At 48.7% G+C, this 22,185-nt stretch overlaps 1 protein-coding gene across 10 annotated transcripts in view; it reads left to right on the top strand.

Annotated features, from left to right (window-relative positions):
• Positions 1 to 14,111, top strand: part of magi1b (membrane associated guanylate kinase, WW and PDZ domain containing 1b) — a 65,980-nt gene extending 51,869 nt beyond the window's left edge. For 6 of the 10 annotated variants that reach the window (XM_029827548.1, XM_029827545.1, XM_011614156.2 and 3 more), the window contains 9 exons: positions 1,502 to 1,593; positions 1,990 to 2,182; positions 2,894 to 3,259; positions 4,702 to 4,905; positions 7,126 to 7,219; positions 7,296 to 7,383; positions 7,998 to 8,141; positions 9,276 to 9,414; positions 12,239 to 14,111. In XM_029827548.1, coding sequence (XP_029683408.1) covers positions 1,502 to 1,593; positions 1,990 to 2,182; positions 2,894 to 3,259; positions 4,702 to 4,905; positions 7,126 to 7,219; positions 7,296 to 7,383; positions 7,998 to 8,141; positions 9,276 to 9,414; positions 12,239 to 13,458 — 2,540 coding nt within the window. In that variant the 3' untranslated portion in view covers positions 13,459 to 14,111. Of the gene's footprint in view, positions 1 to 1,501; positions 1,594 to 1,989; positions 2,183 to 2,893; positions 3,260 to 4,701; positions 4,906 to 7,125; positions 7,220 to 7,295; positions 7,384 to 7,997; positions 8,142 to 9,275; positions 10,776 to 10,900; positions 10,981 to 12,238 lie in introns of those variants that run through there. The other 4 variants (XM_029827551.1, XM_029827552.1, XM_029827550.1 and 1 more) reach the window with 3 other exon arrangements.
• Positions 14,112 to 22,185: the final 8,074 nt, after the last annotated feature.

The following is a 22,185-nucleotide window of genomic DNA, read 5'->3' as shown; positions in this document are numbered from 1 at the left end:
GACGCAATGGATTGTATATCCTCCTCCTCCTCCTCGGTTTGACAAAGAGCCTTTCTCTAATTAGAATAATGGCGCTCAGATCTGCGGTCAGGTTGAAAAACACAGGAGACTGCAGAGCTGAGAAACCTTCATGCGTAATGACCTTGAAAGCCATCAAATGATAAAGAGTTTCATTACTACTTGACGGAGGGTATTGGAATAAGAGAAGCTGAGTAGGAGCTGGTCGTACAGATGCTTTGGCAAGCTGCTGCGAGGCGTTCAGGGGAGAACGGAGTTTAATTTAGAAAGCACATGAATAATTGAGTCCAAGCCTGAGAAATTACACATACAGTTAAATCAAGCATGTTGCAATGTGGGTTTTGTAAATGATCTTTTTTTAAGGATCCAGATAGGAGAACATGAAGAGTGTTGAAATCGTGAATTATAAAGTTTGACAGGGTTGACACATCAGCAGGTGCGGTTTCCTCCCTCTTTTAGCTCCAGCTTTCGTCCTGGGGTTGTTCTGCGTGCGACACACTGAGCTCTCTGGGGCTTTGTGACATTTGCATCAGGTGAAAAAAAAAGGTCTAGGAAACTCATGGAGGCTGTATCAGCCAATTGTCTAGTTTTGACTTGTTCCCCATTTAATTTAGATCTTTAAATTTCATTTGAAAGCGTCCAAGCTTAACATCTGCAATCTTTTGCATCTGCATTAATTGTTGGTGAGTTACTGAAGGAACAGCTTGTCAGGTTGGTGCTGCACTGCCACCTCTTGCCAGCATTAGTGGACTTGGCAGTGGTTTCCAGCTGGAATTCTCTCTGGGACTTTGTCAGCCTGTGGAAACAGCTGTCAGATGTATCCAGGTACTGGAATATGTAGGGAAATAATAACTGTCCCTACAGGACGATGCCCCGCACATGCACTCCACTGTCAGTCACTGCAGTGCAAATCCTTTTATTATTCCTTCTCTTGTGAATGGGAATGGACTGTGGAGAAGACACACTGGTGCTCTAATACACCATGCATGAGCATCTCTGTCAGGTGGGAAATGTGCTTATATGGAAGTCACACATCGCTTTATAAAAGAAACAGTGGAGTGTCTCGGAATAGCAGGATAGTCTGTGGGAATGTTGCTGAAGAGAATTTTAAAAAGCTCAAAGAAACTCTGCCATCAGATAGTGGAGGTGAAATGCCATGCTTTTCTAATTATAGGACCCCCTTTTTGATGGCCTGTCAAGCTTTTGATAGCTTCAGTGCTACTGTGTTCTTTACCCGAAATAGATCACTCTGTATCCAAAATAGATCACTACATTTTGATCCATAAACTCTTTGAAAAGCATCCAGGAAGATTGTGCAAAGTGCAGTTTAAACCAAAGCTTCATGCAGGTCTCTGGAGACATTTCTGTCCTTTCCATGGCCAGTGTTCTCTGGTGGTTGGGTGTCTAACGCCTCCGTACTGGTGAGACATTTATCTCCTGTGTTAATGTGGAAATCTTAAGCGTGCTCTCTTCATTTTTCCAGTTCCAGACTTCCAAGAGCAGGATATATTCCTGTGGAGGAAAGACACAGGATTTGGCTTCAGAATCCTCGGGGGCAATGAGCCAGGAGAGCCGGTACGGTTTCCTTCATTCTCTGAAGATTCAATAACCTGAAGGAAAAAGACACAAGTCTGACGATTTTGAGCGTCGGCTACATGTTTTTTTAAAGTCACGTCTGTTTTCCTTTTTATCTTCCGCCGTTTGTAGTTCTGAGCATCTGTGTTGGTCTCAAAACGTCACATCACTTCTACCACACAGTTTTCCCTTTCATGTGGCCAGTGTGGAAAAAAACACCCATCCATGCTCAGTGCAGTCTTTCTTTGCCTTGTTAAACGGAGATCCCTTCTCACTAGCGTACATTTGAATTATTTAAAAAAAAAAACTTCCTCATGGAGACTAATCAGCACAGCACATTAAGCATCTGTTCACCATCGAGAGATGTGCTTATCAGCCCCATTCTGTGTGTTCCAGATCTACATTGGGCACATCGTCAAGTTTGGAGCTGCTGATGAGGACGGGCGCCTGCGATCTGGCGATGAGCTGATATGCGTGGACGGCACAGCGGTGGTGGGCAAGTCGCACCAACTGGTGGTGCAGCTGATGCAGCAGGCAGCAAAACAGGGTCACGTCAACCTCACCGTGCGCCGTAAAACCAGCTACGCAGGTATAGATCATCCTGGCCTAAAGGTTTACACCTCAATGCAATAAAAAGAACTAAGAAAAAGCCCCTGTGATGCATTAAAATAGTCACAGTCATTGAGGTGTTAGAGAGGGATTCATTTGGTTTATTACACTTGGACCTGCGCACCATGTGCAGCCCAGCCTCGCCTCCTCTGTGCCATTTTTTCCCTGTGCGGCTCAGATGGACTCAGCCAGCGATAAAGAAGGGCCCATAAAAATGATGGAAAGGGTGGTCAACCTTCGGCCTGATGACAGCAGCCAGACGTTAGCATGTCGCTGCTCCCCGTCTGCCTCCGAGCGGCGAGAATATGAAGCAAGTTCCTTGAACAGCTGCACAGGAAATGAAATGTGGAATTAAATGTCTAGATACAGCAAGAAGGCCGTGTATTTACTTCACTCTTTGTTCAGAAAAGATGGCGGAAAAGATTGTTTTGTCTCCACACACCGTCCTCCTGGATCCTCTCATTTATCTTAAACGAAAGAGCTTCAGTAGTTACTCAGCGCATCCGGCAGTTGAGAAATATCAAATTGTCACAAAAAGCTTCACTTTCAGCTGTAAAGGTTGAAGTACTTAAAAGATAAGTGGTGATTTTAGGTCTGTTTGATTTGTTTTCTTCCCACCCATGGTTTGATTCTTGTTGTTTCTTCCTCAAGCCTCTGACATTAACAGAATGTCTTCTTCTTCTGCCTCTAGTTAAAGCAGAGGGTGACGTTCCTCCATCGCCAGCATCCTCCCACCACAGCAGCACCCAGGCGCCTAGTCTGACGGAGGAAATTGGGAAGCGCACCCTGCAGGGCAGCCAGAATTCCCTGAACACTGTTAGCTCCGGCAGTGGCTCCACCTCTGGCATCGGAAGTGGGGGAGGAGGCGTAGGAGGAGGCGCCAACACCGTGGTCCCTGCAGCGGCTGCTACCACCTCCTCTCAGCCCCTCAACGCCACCTCGGGTGTCTCGTCCACTTTGCAGCCCTATGACGTAGAGATCCGCCGTGGCGAAAACGAAGGCTTCGGCTTTGTCATCGTGTCCTCTGTGTCCCGACCTGAGGCCGGCACCACCTTCGGTAGGCGCTCGCACACTCGGGAGTCACACTGGTGACACGCTGTCACCAACGGCACATAAATGAGCTCACGCCATTAAAATTCAAGCTACGGATATTCCTCTCGGCTGGGCCTTTTATCTTCCCATCACTTTATGGGCTCTCTTTGTATCCGCTTTAAAACGCTGAACACAAAATGGTTTGACAACCAGCACACATCCAGCTTCACTGGTTCAATACCAATGCTCTTCAAAGAAGCTCTTCTTCGTTCTCATTTTTGTCTGAGCATGTCAAACTACGACACCAAAACCATTCCTCCGCCTGCAGACGCTGCTTCTCTTGCACTGGGCTTTCATAATTGATCACAAGTAAAATGGCTCTTACGTAAGTCATTTGTATTATTCAGCTGAACTTGAATGCCTTCTGTTATGCAGGTTGGTTCTAAAAGCCTAATGATGACTTACTGGGAACAAGGGCGAGGGTATACAGCCAACCAATGGGAGACGTCATAGTTTTAGGTTGTTTGGGACGACCAACAGTGGTGCAGAATCACTGGGGTTGTTCCTGTTTGAGCTTTCAGATCAGCTCTACTGTAGCGAGCGGTGTACTCTTCTGCTGCAGTTACCTGCCTGTGGTGTTCTCTCTGCGCTGTTTTCTCTCCTGTTAGCGTGGGTGAACCGAAAAGGCCAAAAAATGGGAAATTTCAAGCTTTCAAAGTTGTCATGTAAAAGCATGGAATTTAAAGGCAAATCTGATGAAAATTCTTGCTTTTTCAAATTCTAAGGATTCTCCTCACTCCCATCGATTGTCAATCGGCCCTCACACGCTGATTTCGGGTAAAGAACTGGTTCACTTCAGCACCTTTGATAGGCTTATTTCTCCATCAGCTCTTACTAGGAACACAATACTTGTGATTTGATTTAACAGCTTATAATACCTGGAAAATAAGCCTGAACAGTTGTGAACAGAGGTCTGGGTCGGATGTGTTTGTCGAGAGTGAAACGAATAACGCTAAAAGAGAGGGAGCGAGAAATGAGTGATTATTCGCTTGTTTTCCTGCAGTGACTGATGTCAGACTGCAGATGCAGGGAGGGGGAGGTAGGTAGAGAGACCCGAGGGTAGTCGGTAAGATGTCAGCTCTGATGTATGTTTGTCATCTCCAACTTTCTGCAGCTGCAGGTGTTTGAGATGCAGATGACTCAGAGTCGTTTTATTAGGAGCTTTTCATTGCCAAGAGACATCTGTGCAAATCTAAAAATGATGCTTGTTCCAGCATGGATCCTTCATTTTCCCAATCAGCTTCTCTCAGCAACCTTGGCTTGGCTGGCTGTTGGCTGTCAGTATCTTAACCTTCTCATCCTATTTTCTCTGCTCTTTTCCCCATTTCCCTTCTTTTCCCCATCTTTCTGAACACACACACACTGATTCACACATCCCAACATGTCATGTCAACATGTTGACCGTAGCTGGCAATGCATGTGTGGCCATGCCCCACAAAATAGGGCGCATCATCGAAGGGAGCCCAGCCGACCGCTGTGGGAAGCTGAAAGTCGGAGACCGCATCCTGGCCGTGAACGGGTGCTCCATCACCAATAAGTCCCACTCTGACATCGTCAACCTCATTAAGGAGGCTGGGAACACCGTCACGCTGAGGATCATTCCTGGAGACGGTGAGTAGGGGATGAGTGTGGAGGATGACGTGTCACAGCGATCCGCGTTCAAGGATTTTCTAATCACTGCTGCTGCTTCCCTCCCGGCTGCATTTAATTCTTTCATTTATTAAGCTGTTATTCAGCTTTAGCAGTAAATTAAGATTTTCCTGGGTCGTACAAGGTTGTAGACATAGCTTCTTTAGCACATTAAGTAGTTATTGTATTACCTGGTTACCCTCCAGGTTCCCTGTTCCCCAGACTTGTTATTCTGTAGGTTTGTAAAGTTGCACGAAGCATTTTGTTCCTCTGGATTACCCACAGCGCGGATGCTTTCTCAGGCTCGTCACATGTGCTGTCAGCTTAATGATGACCGTGTGTGTCTGCCAGCGATGATGAGGAAGACTCTGGTTGGGGGGGTGTGTCTTTTGTCAAAGTAATTTCAGTAAAAGTCATGGGCTTTGCCTGTTTCGCTGTGCCGCTGGGAGCCTAGGCTGCTTTGTGCTGACAGATCACCCTGACACACTTCACAAATACTGTTTAATTAAGTGTGTGTTTGTGCATGAGGGAGGAAGAATCCCCCGTCAACCTACGGGCTGGTAGAAATTGGAGCTATTTGTCCACTGCTCGTGGCTTTCCAGCACCCTTTATGGCTGAAGAGTCGGGGGGAGGGGTTCGCTTTCCCGGAGAGCGTTTTGATGAGAACAGCTTCTGCCAAGAAGCACCGAGAGCAGAAGAGAAAATATCAGAGAGGAATAGCTGGCTCTGCTTTATGGGAAAGTTCCAGTTGGTATTTTTGTTGATGTCAAACAAACAGAAGCTGTCTGATCCGACATGGAGCAAGCGACAGCTAGGAGGCAGCGTTCCCGAGCAACTGTTGCCTGACAGCTCCTGGTTTTGTGAGGATTGGTCCCATCCAAACGCCGCGGCAGGAATAAGGAGCAGAGCGTAACGTTCGTCCCATTAAACTAAGGTGCTGCCGCTGTGAAACCGCAGGTGGGAAGGCAGATGGAGTTTTAATAATTCTGCTAGCACAAGAACAACCGACACGTTGTGCGGCGGCTCGTGTCTCAGCGCTGTCGACACGACGTGCAGTAAAAACAAACCTGCCTGATTCTTGGAGGAAAGCCGCATGGCTTCAGGGTCGGTGTATTATACTGTACAGAAGTGCATGTACTACTGGAAGAGGATTGGCACTGAACCCCCCCAGTTCTTTGTACAAATTCCTGATCCGGAGAGGAGAAAAGTGTTTTACAAGAGCAGAAACACTGCAGGGAGAGAGAATCGGAGGGAGGGGATGTCGCAAATGAGCAGATGGAGCAGGCAAATAGCAGCTACGGGGACGGATCTGAGGCTGGAAGAGGAAATAAAACGCTAAGCAGGAGAAAATGAGTTTGTACCACAGTTCGGGTTTGAGGCTAGGAACATTTATACTGACTTTTTACTACATGGATCTGCTGCTAAGGACCTTCAGCCAGAACTGAGAGGTCCCGCCCACCCCGGTCCCCGCCCTGCCCTCGCGAGTTCATATCGCAGGAGCAGCTGGTAAACGTAGAGTTAAGCCAACCGGCACCAAAGGGAACAGCCGAGATAAGTCGATGAGAGAGGAGGCACCGTGAGAGGAATGGCGAGTAGGTAACAGCGGAGCGGAGGGGTGGGAATCAAAACAAAGCACTGAATCGTTGGACGAGACAAGAGAATAAAAGGTTATTTAATGTGGGACGAGCGGGATAATTCCAAAATAATGGAATCAGACAGGGTAACCTGGAGCGTCGCGCCCCTCTAAGTGGCTGTCTGACAGTGAGAGCTTCAGCTCCTCGTTCAGACAGTTGACGGGTGCCTCTACAACAATCTGCCGGTGTCCCAGATATGGGTTAAACTGGGAACTGGTGCCGGTCCCTGCGGGCCCGTTTTGGCTGACAGCTGCTGAATCTACGAGCGCTCGGAGACGTATGAAATATGGATTTAATTTCATCACACAGGCTCTTTCGGGACACGGGGGTGGGGGGGATATTGGACATTTTCTTTTTAAAATTCAGATATGTTGTATCCAGAAAAACAACAGAAATTTAAAAAAGTATATCAATAAAGGAGTTTTTATTTGAGTGGCGGGATAGTTGCGTTTTAGGGCGATTGTAAATCTTTTGATTTGTTCGGATGCCGAACGGTTGTTGCTGTTGTTGGGAGCATGTTAGCCTGCTGACATTAGCCTCCTAAAGAATTCCTTAATGTCTTCCTCAGAGTCATCGAACGCCTCTTTGCTGACAAATGCAGAGAAGATCGCCACTATAACCACCACTCACACACCTCAGCAACAGGCTGCACCCGAGACCAGGTAAAGATCTGGAGCGTGGAGCGATGTGGTTCAGGAGGCGGGTTTCTCATCTGTCACTGTGGCGTTTCTCTTGCAGGACAAACACCAAACCAAAACAGGAGTCGTATGAGTTCAAGGCCCCGCAGGCCCCTCCTCCCCAGCCCCCGACACAGATCTCACCACAGGTAAGGAGGTACAGTTGGGCCCTCAGCTCCAGCCCCACACCTGTCCAGTCCACCACAGTCTGCCCACGTTTCCCGTACGTCAGAAGACGCATATCAGCCCGCCGGAACCCAAACATCCATTTATTTTGCATGCCTGCACGCACCAACCCTCCCACTACCGGACCTCCCGTGACTGAATTGGATGCATTTTGATGTTATTTTCCCTTTCACCTGTGCCTGCCGCATCGGCGTCGCACCAGAGGAAAGTCCTCTCCCAGGAGCCCTGAGTGGGCCGCGGCCCCTGCAGAATAAGTGTAGCAGTGTGGAGATGGCTCCTCCAGATAACATTGATCCCTCTGCAGAGGAGATTTGGAGGGCGTGAAGACGGCAGCTGTTGGGGTTGCTCATCCTTCTGCTCACTCACATCCTGACTGCGTCCTTACTCATCGTCCACCTAGAACACGGGCTGTCCAGAACGAGTCCTGCTCTGCCCCAAATTGAACGTATAGATGCAGCGATACGGTGGCGCCGGCCCATTTATCAAGCTGGTGCAACGTTCCTTTGACATTCCATGGGACACCCCTTAGAAATAAACTGTAACCTTGATGCAAATGTGTGTTTTCTGTCTGCGGCAGGACGCAGAGTTCTACTCAGTGGACCTGGAGCGAGACAACAAAGGCTTTGGCTTCAGCCTGCGGGGAGGCAGAGAGTACAACATGGACCTGTACGTGCTGCGGCTAGCTGAGGATGGAGCGGCTGTGCGCAATGGAAAGATGAGGGTACAGATATATGACACGGATGTATTTATGTCAGACGTCATCAAAAATACAAACTCTCATTGCAACACACTTCCTGTCCTCATTTTAGAATCAAAAGTTAGAACCAAGAAGTCGCGCTAAGACTGTGTGGCTCATATCTCTAGATGCAAAGGAGTGGTGCATTGTGGGATTTTTGAAGATTGAGGGAGAGTTCTATTTTCGACATAACTATATAACTACATCACTATAGTATCTTATACTTTTGTCCCTTCCCGTTACTCTGGTTCCAACCATCGACCCAGCGTTGTCCCTGAGTCCTCTGTTCCTCTGGTTTGAGTTCATGTTAAGAGTCTCCAGAACTCTCCCAGATCAACTGTGCTGTAATCATTTTAGTCTGAATCCTCAGCATTCGTCTTCATAATCAGGCGGGAGCGTCCGTCCATTTGAAATGTTTTGGCTTTGCTTCAAACCTTCGTTTTCATCTGGGTACCACATCCATTTTTAATCCTTCCTGTTTTGCTCTGCTAAGTAGCAATTAGCCCAGCCACAGACGGTTACCGTCACAGTCATCTTTTATTTTTTAACCAGAAGCCCGTCACCTTTCCGGGCAGAGCGAACGTGCGCAGCTAATTGATTTTTCCTGCTTTCTCTGCATCCGAGACCTGTGCAGAAACTGCTGGCAGGTAGTCGATGCGTGCTGCAGGCAGGTTTTTCACATGCTTGAGGAAGCGTGTGGGTGTGCATGAATTAGCATGATTGTACATGCGTATATGGACGCCATCCTTTGTGTTCCTGCACCTTATTAGCAGAGATATTGGCAGCAGGGAGAGAGAGATGTCAGTCAGTGATCCATTTTCTCCCACAGAGGAATTCTCTTGGTGCTGGCAGTACTGACGGATCACCTGAAGCCTTTTTTTTTTCTGACTCCTGTCCCCCCCCCACTGACTCTTTCATCTCCCCCTCGCAGATCCTCAGCTGTTTCCTTTTAACCCGGGTTTGCTCTCTCTGGAATCGCCAGCTTCTGACTGACAGTGTTTAGTGCCTGAGATTATTTGACGTGTAACCTCTCTCCTCTCGCGTTCCTCCTCCCGTCTTTTTGCCTCTGTAACCCCTCCACCCCCCCTTTCCTCTTCTGGCCATCCTCTTTAACTCCAGGTCGGAGACGAGATCCTGGAGATCAACGGCGAGAGCACCAAGGGGATGAAGCACGCACGAGCGATCGAGCTCATCAAGAGCGGAGGGCGGCGCGTCCATCTGGTGCTCAAGAGGGGCGACGGCTCGGTGCCAGAATATGGTGGGTCAATCTACGAAAACATTCCCTTCTCCCCAATCTTCACGCCTTGATCCGGGGGACGCCTGGTGGACGGCGGTGGTGGGAAGAACTGTCTTTCTCTCCCAGGACCCTTCACCCGTCCCTGGACACGTCCTCCGGGGAGGGGGAGGGGTTCCTTGGTCTCGGTGGTGATCTCTGAGGGCAGGCGAGGGGGCTGTTGGTGCTATCGCCTCATCCTGCTGTAACCTGCACTGAGTTTTCATGTCAGTCCGCTCTCACGTTTCACCTTCTGGGCACTGAGCGGAAACACTGCTGGGACTTTTTTTTTCTGAAACGGTGGTGGGCTTCTTTCAGCGAAAACGAAAAACTGACCACAAGCAGTCCGAAGAGGGCGCCGAACCCTCGGCATAGTGTTAGCAGATGCAGAAACGTGATCCTTTGCTTCCCTTGATAGAATCTGGATCTGGAGGTGATATTTATGATATTTATTGAAGGTGAATGTAAGCTACTGAACACAAGCGTTTAACATGAGGAAAACAGTTCAAAGGAAATTCTCACCTTACTTCTTCTGACATTTCTCATTAATCCGTGAATTTTCTTTGCAGCCACTGTTTAATGTCGTTAAAAAGCTGTGACAACGCCAATTCCACCCGCCCCCATTCAAAAATCCGCGTGTAGACGTTTTGTACAGTGCGAGACACATAGAGACGAGTATTTTTGTTCCGTGTACAGAGCCGTGAGTCCAAACCACATATTAATGGATGAAAGTCTACTGCTGCATGATTTTGTCTGAAGTGTAAATTGGATATTTCCCCACCCCCCATTGTCTATTTTCCATAATATTTATGGAATGTTTCTTTTTTTATCGTATTGACCAGTTTTGATCAATAGTCTCCATAAATGTTTTCTTTTTCTTACTTTTCTGAGATGCATTTACCTGTCTTGCGACGCTCATCGATGTAATTTTCTTTGCGCACCAGTGTGACATCGTGTAAAGTCGTGTATATATATATATATTATTTTTTTGGCTCATTGTTTGTACTCTTTAGTTGGACAAGCCTCGTCAGTGTTGCCGGTTATTCTTTTGATTTCTGCCAGCGATGTAAAACTGCTTCATGCTGTTGTGAGTGTGCAAGTTTCACTGTCTTTATTTTAGGGGGTTTCTGCTGCTTCTGAGTTCTCATGTTCACTTGTGTGTGTGTGTGTGTGTGTGCGTGTGTGTGCGCGCGTGTGTGTGTGTGTGTGCACACGTGTGCTCGGTTCTGGAACGTTCTCTGTAACTAATGGTTTCCACTGAGGGGGTTTTGGGCAACTTCCTGGACTGTTGCTTTCTTTTGATTGATTCAACGATCAAATAAACACACTTTTTCATTGAAAAATCACCACAATAATTCTCGTTTTTTCCCCCCTTCAAATTCCAGAATGATCTAAACTTTGTGCTCTTCTTCTCTTTTTCCCGTTATCTTCCTTTTTCCCTCTGTTGTGCCGGGCTTTTGTCTTCCTTCAGGGATGGTGGCTCCCCATCTCACTGCATGTATGAGAAATGACAAGATGGGGGAGGCCTCTGCCCCTCAAAATCAGACCACGGTTTGTAACTGTCCTCCTCCGTTGTCTGGGTCTCCGTTCCACTTCCCGTCTTCCCCTTTATCTGTCGCTCTCCTTTACCATCCTGATCTGTGTGTGGCGTGGCCTCGGGTCATCCGCTCCATACATTCAAATCCATTCACCCAAAATGCATTGCCAGTGCCGCCGCTGCCGTAGCCGCTGAGAGACACACACAGTTTCCGCGCCGAGTGGTTTGAACCGTTGGGTTTGCTCTCAGGTCAGACATCGTTGTTAAGTCTTTTTAGATAGATTAATTAACATCCACAACAGATCAGAGGCAGGAAACGTGTTTAGTCTTCCAATCAGGGTATGTAAAGATCAGTAATGTAGGCGTTCAGATTTAGCATCGCAGACACAGCATTTTTAAAGGGCCAGTGTGTAAGATTTTTAATAATAGATAGTTTGAAATTCTTTTTTTGTTGGTAATAATAAGAAATAAGCTAATCATGCTAACTGCTGCGTTTCCATTAATATGTAAGTATAATATTGATGTTCTCCCCCCTCCAGGGGTGCTAGAATAATATGCTGTCATGATCAGACTCAAAGAATACTTGGTTATAATCCATCTTTTTTCCAATAGTAAATGAAAATAACATTCTTGCTCTTACCTTCCAGCGCTAGTTTGTTAAAACACCAAGAACCTTTTGCAGAAACCCAACCCCCAAAATTCCTGACAGCGCGGCAGAATTAGCATTAGATTAAGCCAGATCTTAAACATTGGGCCTTTAAATCTGCGCAGACGAGTTCATCTGCTCCCGACCGCAGCAACTCTGCAACAGGGGCGTCGTCTGTGGCCGTTCGGTTTGCTGTTGGCCCCTGAAAGGATGCATGACGCAGCATGGCTATTCGGTACAGTCGAACGCCCTCGCCAACATGCTGCACGTTGGCGCTGTCTGTCTCCTGCCTCCACCCGTCCCGCCGGGGGTCCGCTCCAGAGACGTGAGGTAGAACCTCCAAACAGGTTTGTTTCTTGTTGGAAAAGTCATCGACCGAGCGCTGCATCTGTGCCACTGCTTTTTATTTTCTCCCGTGTCAGCTGCACTGTTCTTTTTCTTTCTTGCTTCACCGTCTACCAACAAGCCATCTTTGCTGGCATTAACATCAGAGATGCTTCCATTGAAACCGTTTCAGCTTCATGTCTGACTGGCGCAGCATGGTCAATGTGAAATCGGGAGTTTTGAAAGAGTCTCGATGCCAGTTTGATCCTCTCCCCCCGTCTGTATGTCAAATTGTGTTGCAGACGTCGGCAACAACGGCAGCACAGCCGAGCCAACCGCAGGGTTACAAAACGCTGCGGAAGTGAACGCGCTGCCCGCAAACACTGTCCCGTCAGACACAAACACCTCACAAGAACCTCACCGATCATCCCGAAGCAAGCAGGAGCCGAGCCGCCGCACCGGCGCTGGCAGGCAACACCGTTCCAGACACCGCCACCGCTCCCCCACCAAGAAGACCGGCGCAGGAAAACAGAAAGGGATAAGCTCTGTGGGAAAGCTGTTCCAGAAGGATGCCAAAGGAAGCGAAGGCCATCGCAACCATTCCAGCCGACCCCACCGCAGCCGCCAGCGTTCACCCGACAGGAGGCAGGGCCGATCGCGCAGTGCAGAAAACACTCTGGACGGCGGTCACGGGGGGCATCGCCACGGCCGCTCCCCCGACCGGCGGCACGGTCACCACTCGTCTCACCACCGCCATCGCTCGCCCCGCCGCTCGCCTCGCCGCTCTCCATACCGCTCACCCCACCGATACAGGTCCCCCCACCGCTCCCGCCATCACTCCCCAAGGCGCCACGGCCACTCCTCTGACCCGTACCGCCGCTACGCCTCTCCCGAGAGATATAACCGTGGCAACGGCAAACCCAACGGGAACGAGGCCGCATCAAAGGAAGTGACCGGGACTCCTGAACCCAGCATCGCGCCGGAGGACAGCATCCTCCGCGAGGCCCCCGCCCTGGACCGCCTGAACCGAGAGCCCCCGCTTCCGTCGCTGCACCGAGACGACCGGCTGTACGGCGAGGACAGTCTGCTGCTGAGAGCGACCTCCATGGAGAGGGCCTACAAGGGGGAAAGCCTGATGAGAGACGTGCTGTCCCGCAACCAGAGGGACCCCTACAGGGAGGCCCCCTTACCCAGAGTACGCACCCCTGACTCGGATTCAGCCTACAAGAGGTACAGCTCGCTGCTGAGGGGGCGCTCTCCAGAGAGGACGGAGAGGGAAAGCCGCTACACTAGCCGGGGGAGTTCCCCCGAACCCCTTTACCGAACCCGCAGCCTGGGGCGAGACACGTCCCCGACCAGAAGGTACGAATCGGAGGATGAAGAAGACGATGACCATTTCGTAGCGGCCAAGGTCCACGAGTACTACAGCACGCTCAGGACAAACACGACCCGTTCGTCCAATCCCACCGTCCCAGAGCCCAAGACCACCTACAAGGGAAACCCCAAAGATCTGAGCATCTGATTGGATGGCTCTTAGCCCCTCCCATAAAACTCCCTCCCCCGAACACCATCCCAGCCGGCTGTGAACAAACACACAGAACCAACGTTGATTCCAAACTGACCTTTGAACGCTGTTTTATTTTTGTTTGTTTTACTGTCCGGGGTTATTTTGTTAAACATACTGCATTTACATTTACGGTAATTCCGACTTTTCCAGAAAACATAAAAGCATAAAAAATAATGACGTGCCTAACAGTTCCATTGAAGAGCGGCGTTCTGTTGTCGGTTTGATATGTGTGAGGCATTTTCGGCTGCACTGTCAAATGAAGAAATGTATGTACTTTTCCTCGAGGATCCCACGGCGCCGGATCACCGGAACCGGATCTCTTACAACGATGCCGTGCATGTCGGGTTCTCTCTCTCCCTCTCTTTTTCTCTCTCTCTCTCTCTCTCCTTTCTGCTCTGTCTTTTTCCTCTTTAGTGCCACTGTTTTTTAGACATTTGGCCTACCGGTAAATATAGCACAAGCCTGCATTTGTTGTATATTTTTGACAGTTTGCAGTATGTGTACATTCAGAGGTGACCATTTTAAAACGAATGAAGGGATAATTAAAAGTGAAACCATGAAGACGACGATGATGATGTTACAATAAAATAATATATTCAACAAATTAACACGCCGGTGTTTGGGATTTGATTTGGCTTGGATTTTTCCGCAGGGGAGCTTGTTTTCCGTGTTTTAATCAAAGACGAAGCTTTTAGTTTGACTTTCAACGGCTCTGGTCCGGGGTTTTGTTCAGGAGGGTGAGGACGAGGAATGTTCCTCCTTCCCTCCTCCATCAGGGAGGCCGATGAAAGGAAAACAGCACGAACAAAGTGGTCAGTCGTGACCTGAGAATGTCAGCGGGGATTTATATCTGCAGAAAAATGAAAGAACGAGGAGGGGCGCCGTGCTGCGACTGCTGAATTCCATCAGAGATATGAAAGAAAAGGGTTTTCTTTTTCTTTTGTATCCGTGCTGAACACCTTGGGTGTAATTGCGACTGTGCTCGCCTCGGCCGCGCGTTTCCTAGTTTAATTCCAGTGTTTTTGTGTCCTGAGAGAGCAGGTCATTGAAGGCAGCAGCATTTGCATTGGTCAGAGTGCGTGTTCCCTGTCTGCATGTTTTTCTCCGTGCTCCAGTGCATGAAGACGTGTTCCTAACTGTGCATTCACAAACACCCCGCGGGCTCAATCTGCAGCTCGTACGGAGAAACGCGCCGAGATGAAGCACCGTCCTCAAACCAACATATCAGAGTTGGGGTTTTTCTGTTTTTTGGCCCAGTTTTGCTGCATCTTCATTCATTTCCCTCCATCTGAAGTGATGATCTGAGACTTATTTTGTCTACATTTTCACATCCACGATGGTTGTTCGTCAAACTGTTCACCAACAACATGGACGGGTGTTATTTTTAGCCTCTGATTGGTTTATGGAGTGAGGTCTTTTATAGGAGGGGGGAACGTTACACCGTGAGGAGGGAAGCTGCTCCTAAATAATGGATGCAATCCACTTTAAATCTCACTCTGCCTCTTTGACGGGTCACGTTCCTCTCCTCTTCGTCAAAGTACAGAAGCAGCTCCGTCTTTTACCACTTTCAGGACTTCAGAAATTATTAACAGCCATGTTTGGAGAAGATTCCTCCTCAGTGGAGGGCAGCAGTGCAAGGAAACATCCGAGAGGAAAGCATCTCCGGCCCTGCACACCTCCAGGTGGTTTCGCTCTGACCTCGGAGATCGGCAGCATCCTTGTTGCTATGGATACACAGATGCCAGGGGCCCTTTCCTCCAGCTGACTGGAGCAGACAAGGGTTGAAGAAGTGTAAACAAGGCTTTGGGGGGAGAAGTAAATGAAGGGAAAAGGAGAACGCGGCGGTATTTTTAGCAGCGCGTTTGGGATTTTACTCAGGAGGAGAAAAAAAGTTTCCCGAAGTTACTTCTCACAAGAACTTTGGAGTTCCGCGTAATGAGCCCTGTTACTTCCACCCGTGTCGCCGCCCGGACATCTGCAGGACTGGCAGGGCAGCTGCAGCAGTGATGGGTTTTACGCTCCGCCGTGCGTGAAGAGGCGAGTGGTGGTCAACATGTGGAGGCTCCAAACACACGAGGGTCGGACGGTGTTAGAGCAGAGCAAAAGGAATCCTGCGGAGATTAAGGTTGCAGATTCCAAATCCTGCACTGGATCCTTTTATCAGGGAATCTGAAGGTGTTGGGTTCAAACCCCGGCTCTGAGTTTACATGTTTGAGCGACTGGAGACTCAATCCCGTCCTCTCACCCAGTGAGGGTGGGATTGGCTCCAGCCCTCCAACGATGTTGTACCAGCGCAGAAAAAAGACGAGAAGCCACGACTGCAGCTGCTACTGAGAGGTCACCGGTTCCTCCTCCGTTATGTCCCGACCAAATGCAGCAAAGTCAGAACGATCTGGTTCCAAAACATCATCAGCATCTCCTGATCCAGAAACCAGAGTATGGATGAAGCTCAGAATAATGAAAGTTTAAGAGGGACTCAGCCTCCTGAAGGCTCTTCAGCGTGGCCTCAGACTGAACCAATGAAATAGTTATGCTCTCATAAGTAATAGATGTAGAAATGTCGGATTTGGCAGTCGGACTGTTGAATGATTCATTTTAACTATGCAGAAGGCCGACGGGTCAAGCTCAGTATGAGACTGAAATAGCAAACGCACCCTTCAGTGTTTTCCATGAAAATACATTCAAACAGAATTGTTTTAAAAAAATGCAAAAACCTACTTTTTTTGTTTTTAAAGAATGCAAAGTCCTTGTTCACTGAAAGACTGAATCTACCACTTTTAGAGAGGTTGAAGAACATTTGGCATGAGAAAGCATTCTGCTCATGGGACAGACGGTCCACGAGAAGAGGACGGCTCTGACCTCCATCAGAATCCGGCTGATCATCCACGGATCTCTAAGAGGTTAGGGAGCCGCTGGCGGACCCGGCCAAATGTAGCCTGCTCAGCAGATATAGAGTGTGATGGAAGTTAATTTAGAATTAACGTCAGTGCCGGTGGAGCTGGGTGCATTTGGCCTGGTTTTAATTTTTAAATGGATGAGAGCCTCAGTGTGTTAAACCCTGAGCCTTTGACTACAACCTTAAACTTAACCCCCAAACAGTTATTGAAGGTGTGAGGAGCATCACCAGCAGGGAAAAACCCTGTTTGGTGAGAATATGGAGCCTTTAGCTCGGGTTTTGCGCTGGTTTTACGCCCGCTCTGTCCCTCACCTGCAGCTTCAGAGCCCGTTCTGATGCAGGTCTTTAGTTCAAACCCAGCTGTGACAGCAGCTGGTTTAAATTAAAGGATACCACAGACTTCATTTCTCCCTGACCCCAAACAAAATATAAATGTTTATTTGTTAACAAAATGTATGATAGAAGCAAGTGCAATATTTATTTGTATGTCACTATATGAAATATGAGGAAGATGGATATAAATCTGCTTCATCCATCAATAAAAAATGTAATAAAGTATTTTCAGTGTCTTGGGCTGAGCCAAACATTAAAGCCCCGCCTTCCTTTCATGTTCTGAAAGGAAGGCTGCGTCGACATTGTTCAACAAGGAAGACGAGAAATAATCAATTTGTACTTGCAGGCATGATGGCTTCTTTCTCCTCATCGTGCACGAGAGAAAAGTGAGCAGAGAAAAAAGATCTTCATTTATTGTAATTGCGACAGAATTAGTAACCCCGGTTTTCTAACAGTGCAAGTTGAGCCAGTCGGGCTGCTGGCATGAGCAGGTCCACAGAAACATGCACTGGACACCAGAACATAATTCACACCCACCTGACACAAAAGATGGAGGGATGGTCAGAATAAAGATGGACAAATGGATGAAAGATGTACTTAAGTCTGAAAATGGAGACTGATTCTTTAGGAGGGGAAAAAAGCTGCTGCTGCTGCGAGTTTCACCCTGTTTCACCAAGTGTTGCCATGGTTTCCAGGGACTACCTTGAGAATGTCAAAAAGCTACACAGAAATCAGGAGAAGCTTCTGAAAACTGCTGGAAGTCATCGCGCTGGTGTCAGCAGAGCTACGAGGCATTAAATTCAGAAAAGAGGGCTTAAAATCGCGCAGGTGGATTCTGACCGACGTGCAGCTGAATGGGGGGGGGGGGTTGTCTTATTTTCAACCTGGCTTATTAATGGAGATATAATGTTCTTTAATTTTGGTCACAGAAACGGACGCTGTGATTTGCTTCTCTTTGATTAAACCTCATTTGAACAGGTGAATCTTGCAGGACACACGCACACACACACACACACGCGTTATACCTCGACTGAAACTCCGATTGTGTGGTTGCGTGTCATCAGCTGCACCCCCTGCACAAGTTTCTATGTTCCCCACAGTGCCACCTTGTGGCCATTCTGGAGTAGCACACCTGCCTCTGAGAGACTCGCATCTTCATCTATGATTGATCCAAAAACAACAGCCATGGCGGAGTCTCCACCATACGGCCAGACTGTTCCTCACTCAACACCTGAACCATGACGATGACGTCAGAGAGGGACGGGGCTCAATTCAGGTGCAGGTTGTCCGTAATTATCGAACCTGTTTGGTGAAATCCAGCAGTGATGTCATCGATGTGGAGAGGCGCCCCCTACTGTTGGGTTTGATGAACAGCATCAGGCGCCTCAGACGAACACGAGCATGATGTCATAAATATTACGACATGGCTGCAACCGCCTGTAGTGTGTGGACAAAAACCTTTTAGATTATAAAATCAAATCATCAGGAGGGAGCTGTATATGGACGCAGACAGCATGCTAATAAACCAGCCAAAAGGGAAGGAAAACACATACATCAGGCCTTTGATGGTGGCCTAAGAGCAGAAAAACCAGAAGAAAGAATGCTCCTTTCTCTGTTGCTGACAACATGTCTTTGGAAGGCAAATACTGTGGCAACAAACAGTCCAGAGACCCAGGGGGTCCTTCCCGTCAGAGCAGGGAACGATGAGCGGAGAATTCTAAGAGGTCAGGCTCTCCATTATTTCTCTTTGATCTTCTCTTTCATCTCAGCAGCTCCTGAACACATTGTAAACTCACCATGCAAGAGAGGCCGTTGGCGTTTATTCAGACCGGCTTTGGCACCTTTTAGACTTCATCGGGCTGGTAACAGCAGCAAACCTGATCAATTAGCCACTCACCTTGGGACCTCCGGACTGATCGTGCGTGGGAGTCTTACCAGAAAATTCAAATGCACCGTAGAACCCGTGACGCTCAGGCAGGAGGCCGCGTTCAGTTGATCTTTATTATGAGGCTGTTTTATCACCAGAACGAGCCCTCCGCTCTTCTGCCTCAGCATTAATAACAGCCACAGCAGGGGGGCAGAGACAGGGAGGGAGATCCAGACCAAGAAAATTCATAAACCCTCGACACTCATCGACGAACAGTAATACCCTCCCAGCGCGCGTGTGTGTTTAAGGAGATCAGGCTGCTGGTGGGGCTCATGTCATGCTGCGTCTGCTGGAAGTTGGGGTCCTACTAAAGGTCACGAGGCCCGCAGGAGAGGGAGCGGCCGTGTGGCGGCGGCAGGGGGGAGGTAGTCATGAGCATAAATCGTGACTGGGCTCATTCTGTTGGGAAAAATCAAGGACTCGATGCACAAAGACAGGAAGAACGAACAGGAGTGTTTTCTGGCGCACTTCCCAAACGCTTTGATTCATGGGATACGTTCTTGAGTAATAAAAGTTCATAAGCAATGACGTCTACAGGCAGTGAGGCGTGAGCTCTGGCTCTGTGTGTGTGTGTGTGTGTGTGTGTGTGTGTGTGTGTGTGTGCTTCCTTCCATGAATTCTCCGCTCCTCCGTGTTGCATCCTCTGCAGGTAAACGTGAGTAAGCGCGAGTGTGTCCAGGATCTGATGTGTTCCAGTGAACGGATGAGGCGTGTGTCTGACAGACAGACCCACCCCAGGAGGGGACGGGGGACCCTCCCCATGCTGGACAAAGCCTGATTACCAGGGCAGGGTTGGTCCTCGTGGAAACTGGAACAACTAGACAGGTTAGCCTGAACTTTTCCACGTAGCCTGACTGGGACCTGCTTCCTGAGTGGATCCGTGGAACCACAGGGCTGATTTTGAGGAGGAACAGTTTATTTAGCACAGTTTGTTAGCGAAATTAGAGTCACACATTCATGGTCTGATTGTTTAAATCAGAACTTTTGCTTTAACATTGTTGTTTATCAGGCCTCAATTAACCACTCTTCAAATTCTGCAAATAAAATCATACTTTTAACCAAAAATTCGATTTTTTCATAAATATATGAACACGTGGTTGTTGTAATTACTATTTTTTCTGAAATCTGATCCAGAATCAGGGCTGATCAGCAGTCCTGGGGACGTGGCAGCTCCCCGGGCACCACCAACAAGAATGTTACACACAGCGGGGCCGAGGAAGCGAGCCCCTCCGGTTCTGTGGGAAACCAGCACTGAGCATGCTCGGTGACCCCTGCTGACCTGGCTGGTGGGGGATTTCTTCAGGGTGGGACCCCTGAGAGATGCTCCACGGCTCCGCCAGCGGTGCACGGAAAATAGAAACTGCAAGTCTTTCTCTAATTCTCACAGCTAAAGTTGTGATCTCTGATTTTCACTTTAAAGTGCAAATGTTGCTGCAGATGTTTATCTCCTCGCTGGATGATCCGTCAAGGCCTCCCACATCTGGATGGACGGGACGAGTGTCTGAGCTCCCGTACAACCAGAGGTATCCCGTTAAGTGACACTTCCCAGGCTCTCTCCCCTGAGTACTTTCCCATGTTTCTCAATGGAGCCGTGTGTGTGTGTGTGTGTGTGTGTGTGTGTGTGTGTGTGTAGTATTTCACCCTGCTGACGTAACGGGCCTGCGTGCTCTCTTTGGTACTCGAGCACTGTGACGTCTGGCGAATGTGGGAACGTGCGCCTGTTCAATAACTGCGTTACTCCATCACAGCAACAGCATCAGTGTGACGTCACGACCTCGGTCCCGTTGTGGGCGGAGCCCCTGTTTTACGGGTGGGATGATGTAAACACGCAACTGTTATTGTTGAACATATCTGATGAAATAGTCATTTAAAGCAGTGACACTGATTTGCTCGGACACGTCTGAAGTCGAGCAGCTGAGGACACCTGCGGTCCCGAACCTTCACTGTCGTTTTCCTCTTTGTTTGTTCGGCTAAGTCTGATCCGCGCCGCGCAGGCTGACCCCCCCGGCTGACCTCAGCCTGGCAGCGATGATGTCAGGCTCAGAGGTCATCAGGGGTTATCACCAACGGCTATCAGAAGCAGTTTGCAGAAGTATCAGGGCGCTCCCGCAAGGCCAGCAGTGGCCAAATAAGCCACGCTATGCTAACTCAGCATTCCCCCGCACCCCCCCCCCCCCCCCCCCCACACACACACACACACTTGTATTTTTGATCAATAAAACAGCCCCAGTACAAAACACACCCAGGAAGAAATATAAAAATAGATGAGCCAGTTTCTCATGTGGATGAACCACTGGAACTCTTTTTTAGAAACTTTACGTTGTCCTGTAATTACAAATGCATTTAGAGTGTGTGAGAAACCAGCAGTGAGGCTTTTTTTTTGAGCAGACAAAAAGGGAAATCAGAGGTTTGCAGCTCCACGAACTCAACCAGAAAGCCGACTGGGGACACACTTTAGGCGTGTACCTGTGATCCCCTCAGGAGTCCCGAGACCCCGCCCCCTTCATTCCACCTCACTGCTGTTGCTGTCCTGTTGTGGACACCTCTGCGTCCCTCCTCTGCTGCGCACATCAGGGACGGTTTCAGGGGGGACAGGAAATGTCCCGCGTCAGATGGCAGCGATTCCTTCAGATGACATTCCCAGGAAACGGTCGTTGGTTGCTCTGATAGAAAGCTACAGATCTCGACTCTGAAGGAAACGAGGTCCCTTAGACGGGGTCGCGCTACAGGAGGGGGAAGGTGACAGCGGGATTCATACATACGGTAGAATGCAGCTGAAAAATACAGCTGGGTTCTATCCCTTTTAGCATAAATTCCTTCGCCTTTTATCCTCTTTTCATCCTGTTTTTTACATTTACTCCCACTTGCGCCACCCTGAGATCCAGTGTGGATCACCGGCGTCTGACATGAGGTTGCCTGACTTGCTCGTCAAATATTCTGGTCCAAGTTAAATCGGCGAGTTAACCCTCTTGCTGTCAGGCCCTCTTGTCTACAATAAGTTTCCCTTTTTTATAGCGGCCGGTTTGTGTTTTAAAATCTCCTTCATAAACGTCACGAATGCTGCGTTGGACAACAGGCAGAAGGCGATTGCTCGCGGTTTGGAGGCGGTCAGGAGTCCAGTTGGTTCCCTGAGTGATCCAAATTCATCTCATTATTGTTCATCGCAGCCTTTCACACCAGGGACAGCAAAAACCCGTTCAAGAATGTTTTAATATTGCAGGAATGCCAACTTTGACACATAAACAATACTGGTTAGAACCAGCGTGCGTTTGGGCCGAGCGCACACAAACCGAAGGCAGCATTGTTTCCTGCGTAGGAGGAGGCGGCTTCTGTTTTTGAAATTAGAAAGTAAAAGGGTCATCATGGCTTGGACCCCCTCCCCCACAGAAAGCGGGAGAGATTCAGCTACTGGTTGTAGCTTCGAATCAATGTGGAACGGCTGAAAGGCTAAAGGTCCTGCACAGCTGGCCTCTCACAACAACTGGGTTAGTTGGCGGATCAGGAGGGGTGAAACCCGTTTTTTAGT

The sequence above is a fragment of the Takifugu rubripes genome, chromosome 19 (genome assembly GCF_901000725.2).
Source record: "Takifugu rubripes chromosome 19, fTakRub1.2, whole genome shotgun sequence".
Classification (NCBI taxonomy): domain Eukaryota; kingdom Metazoa; phylum Chordata; class Actinopteri; order Tetraodontiformes; family Tetraodontidae; genus Takifugu; species Takifugu rubripes.
Note: the sequence above shows the minus strand (reverse complement) of the source record. Positions and strands in the feature narration are given on the sequence as shown.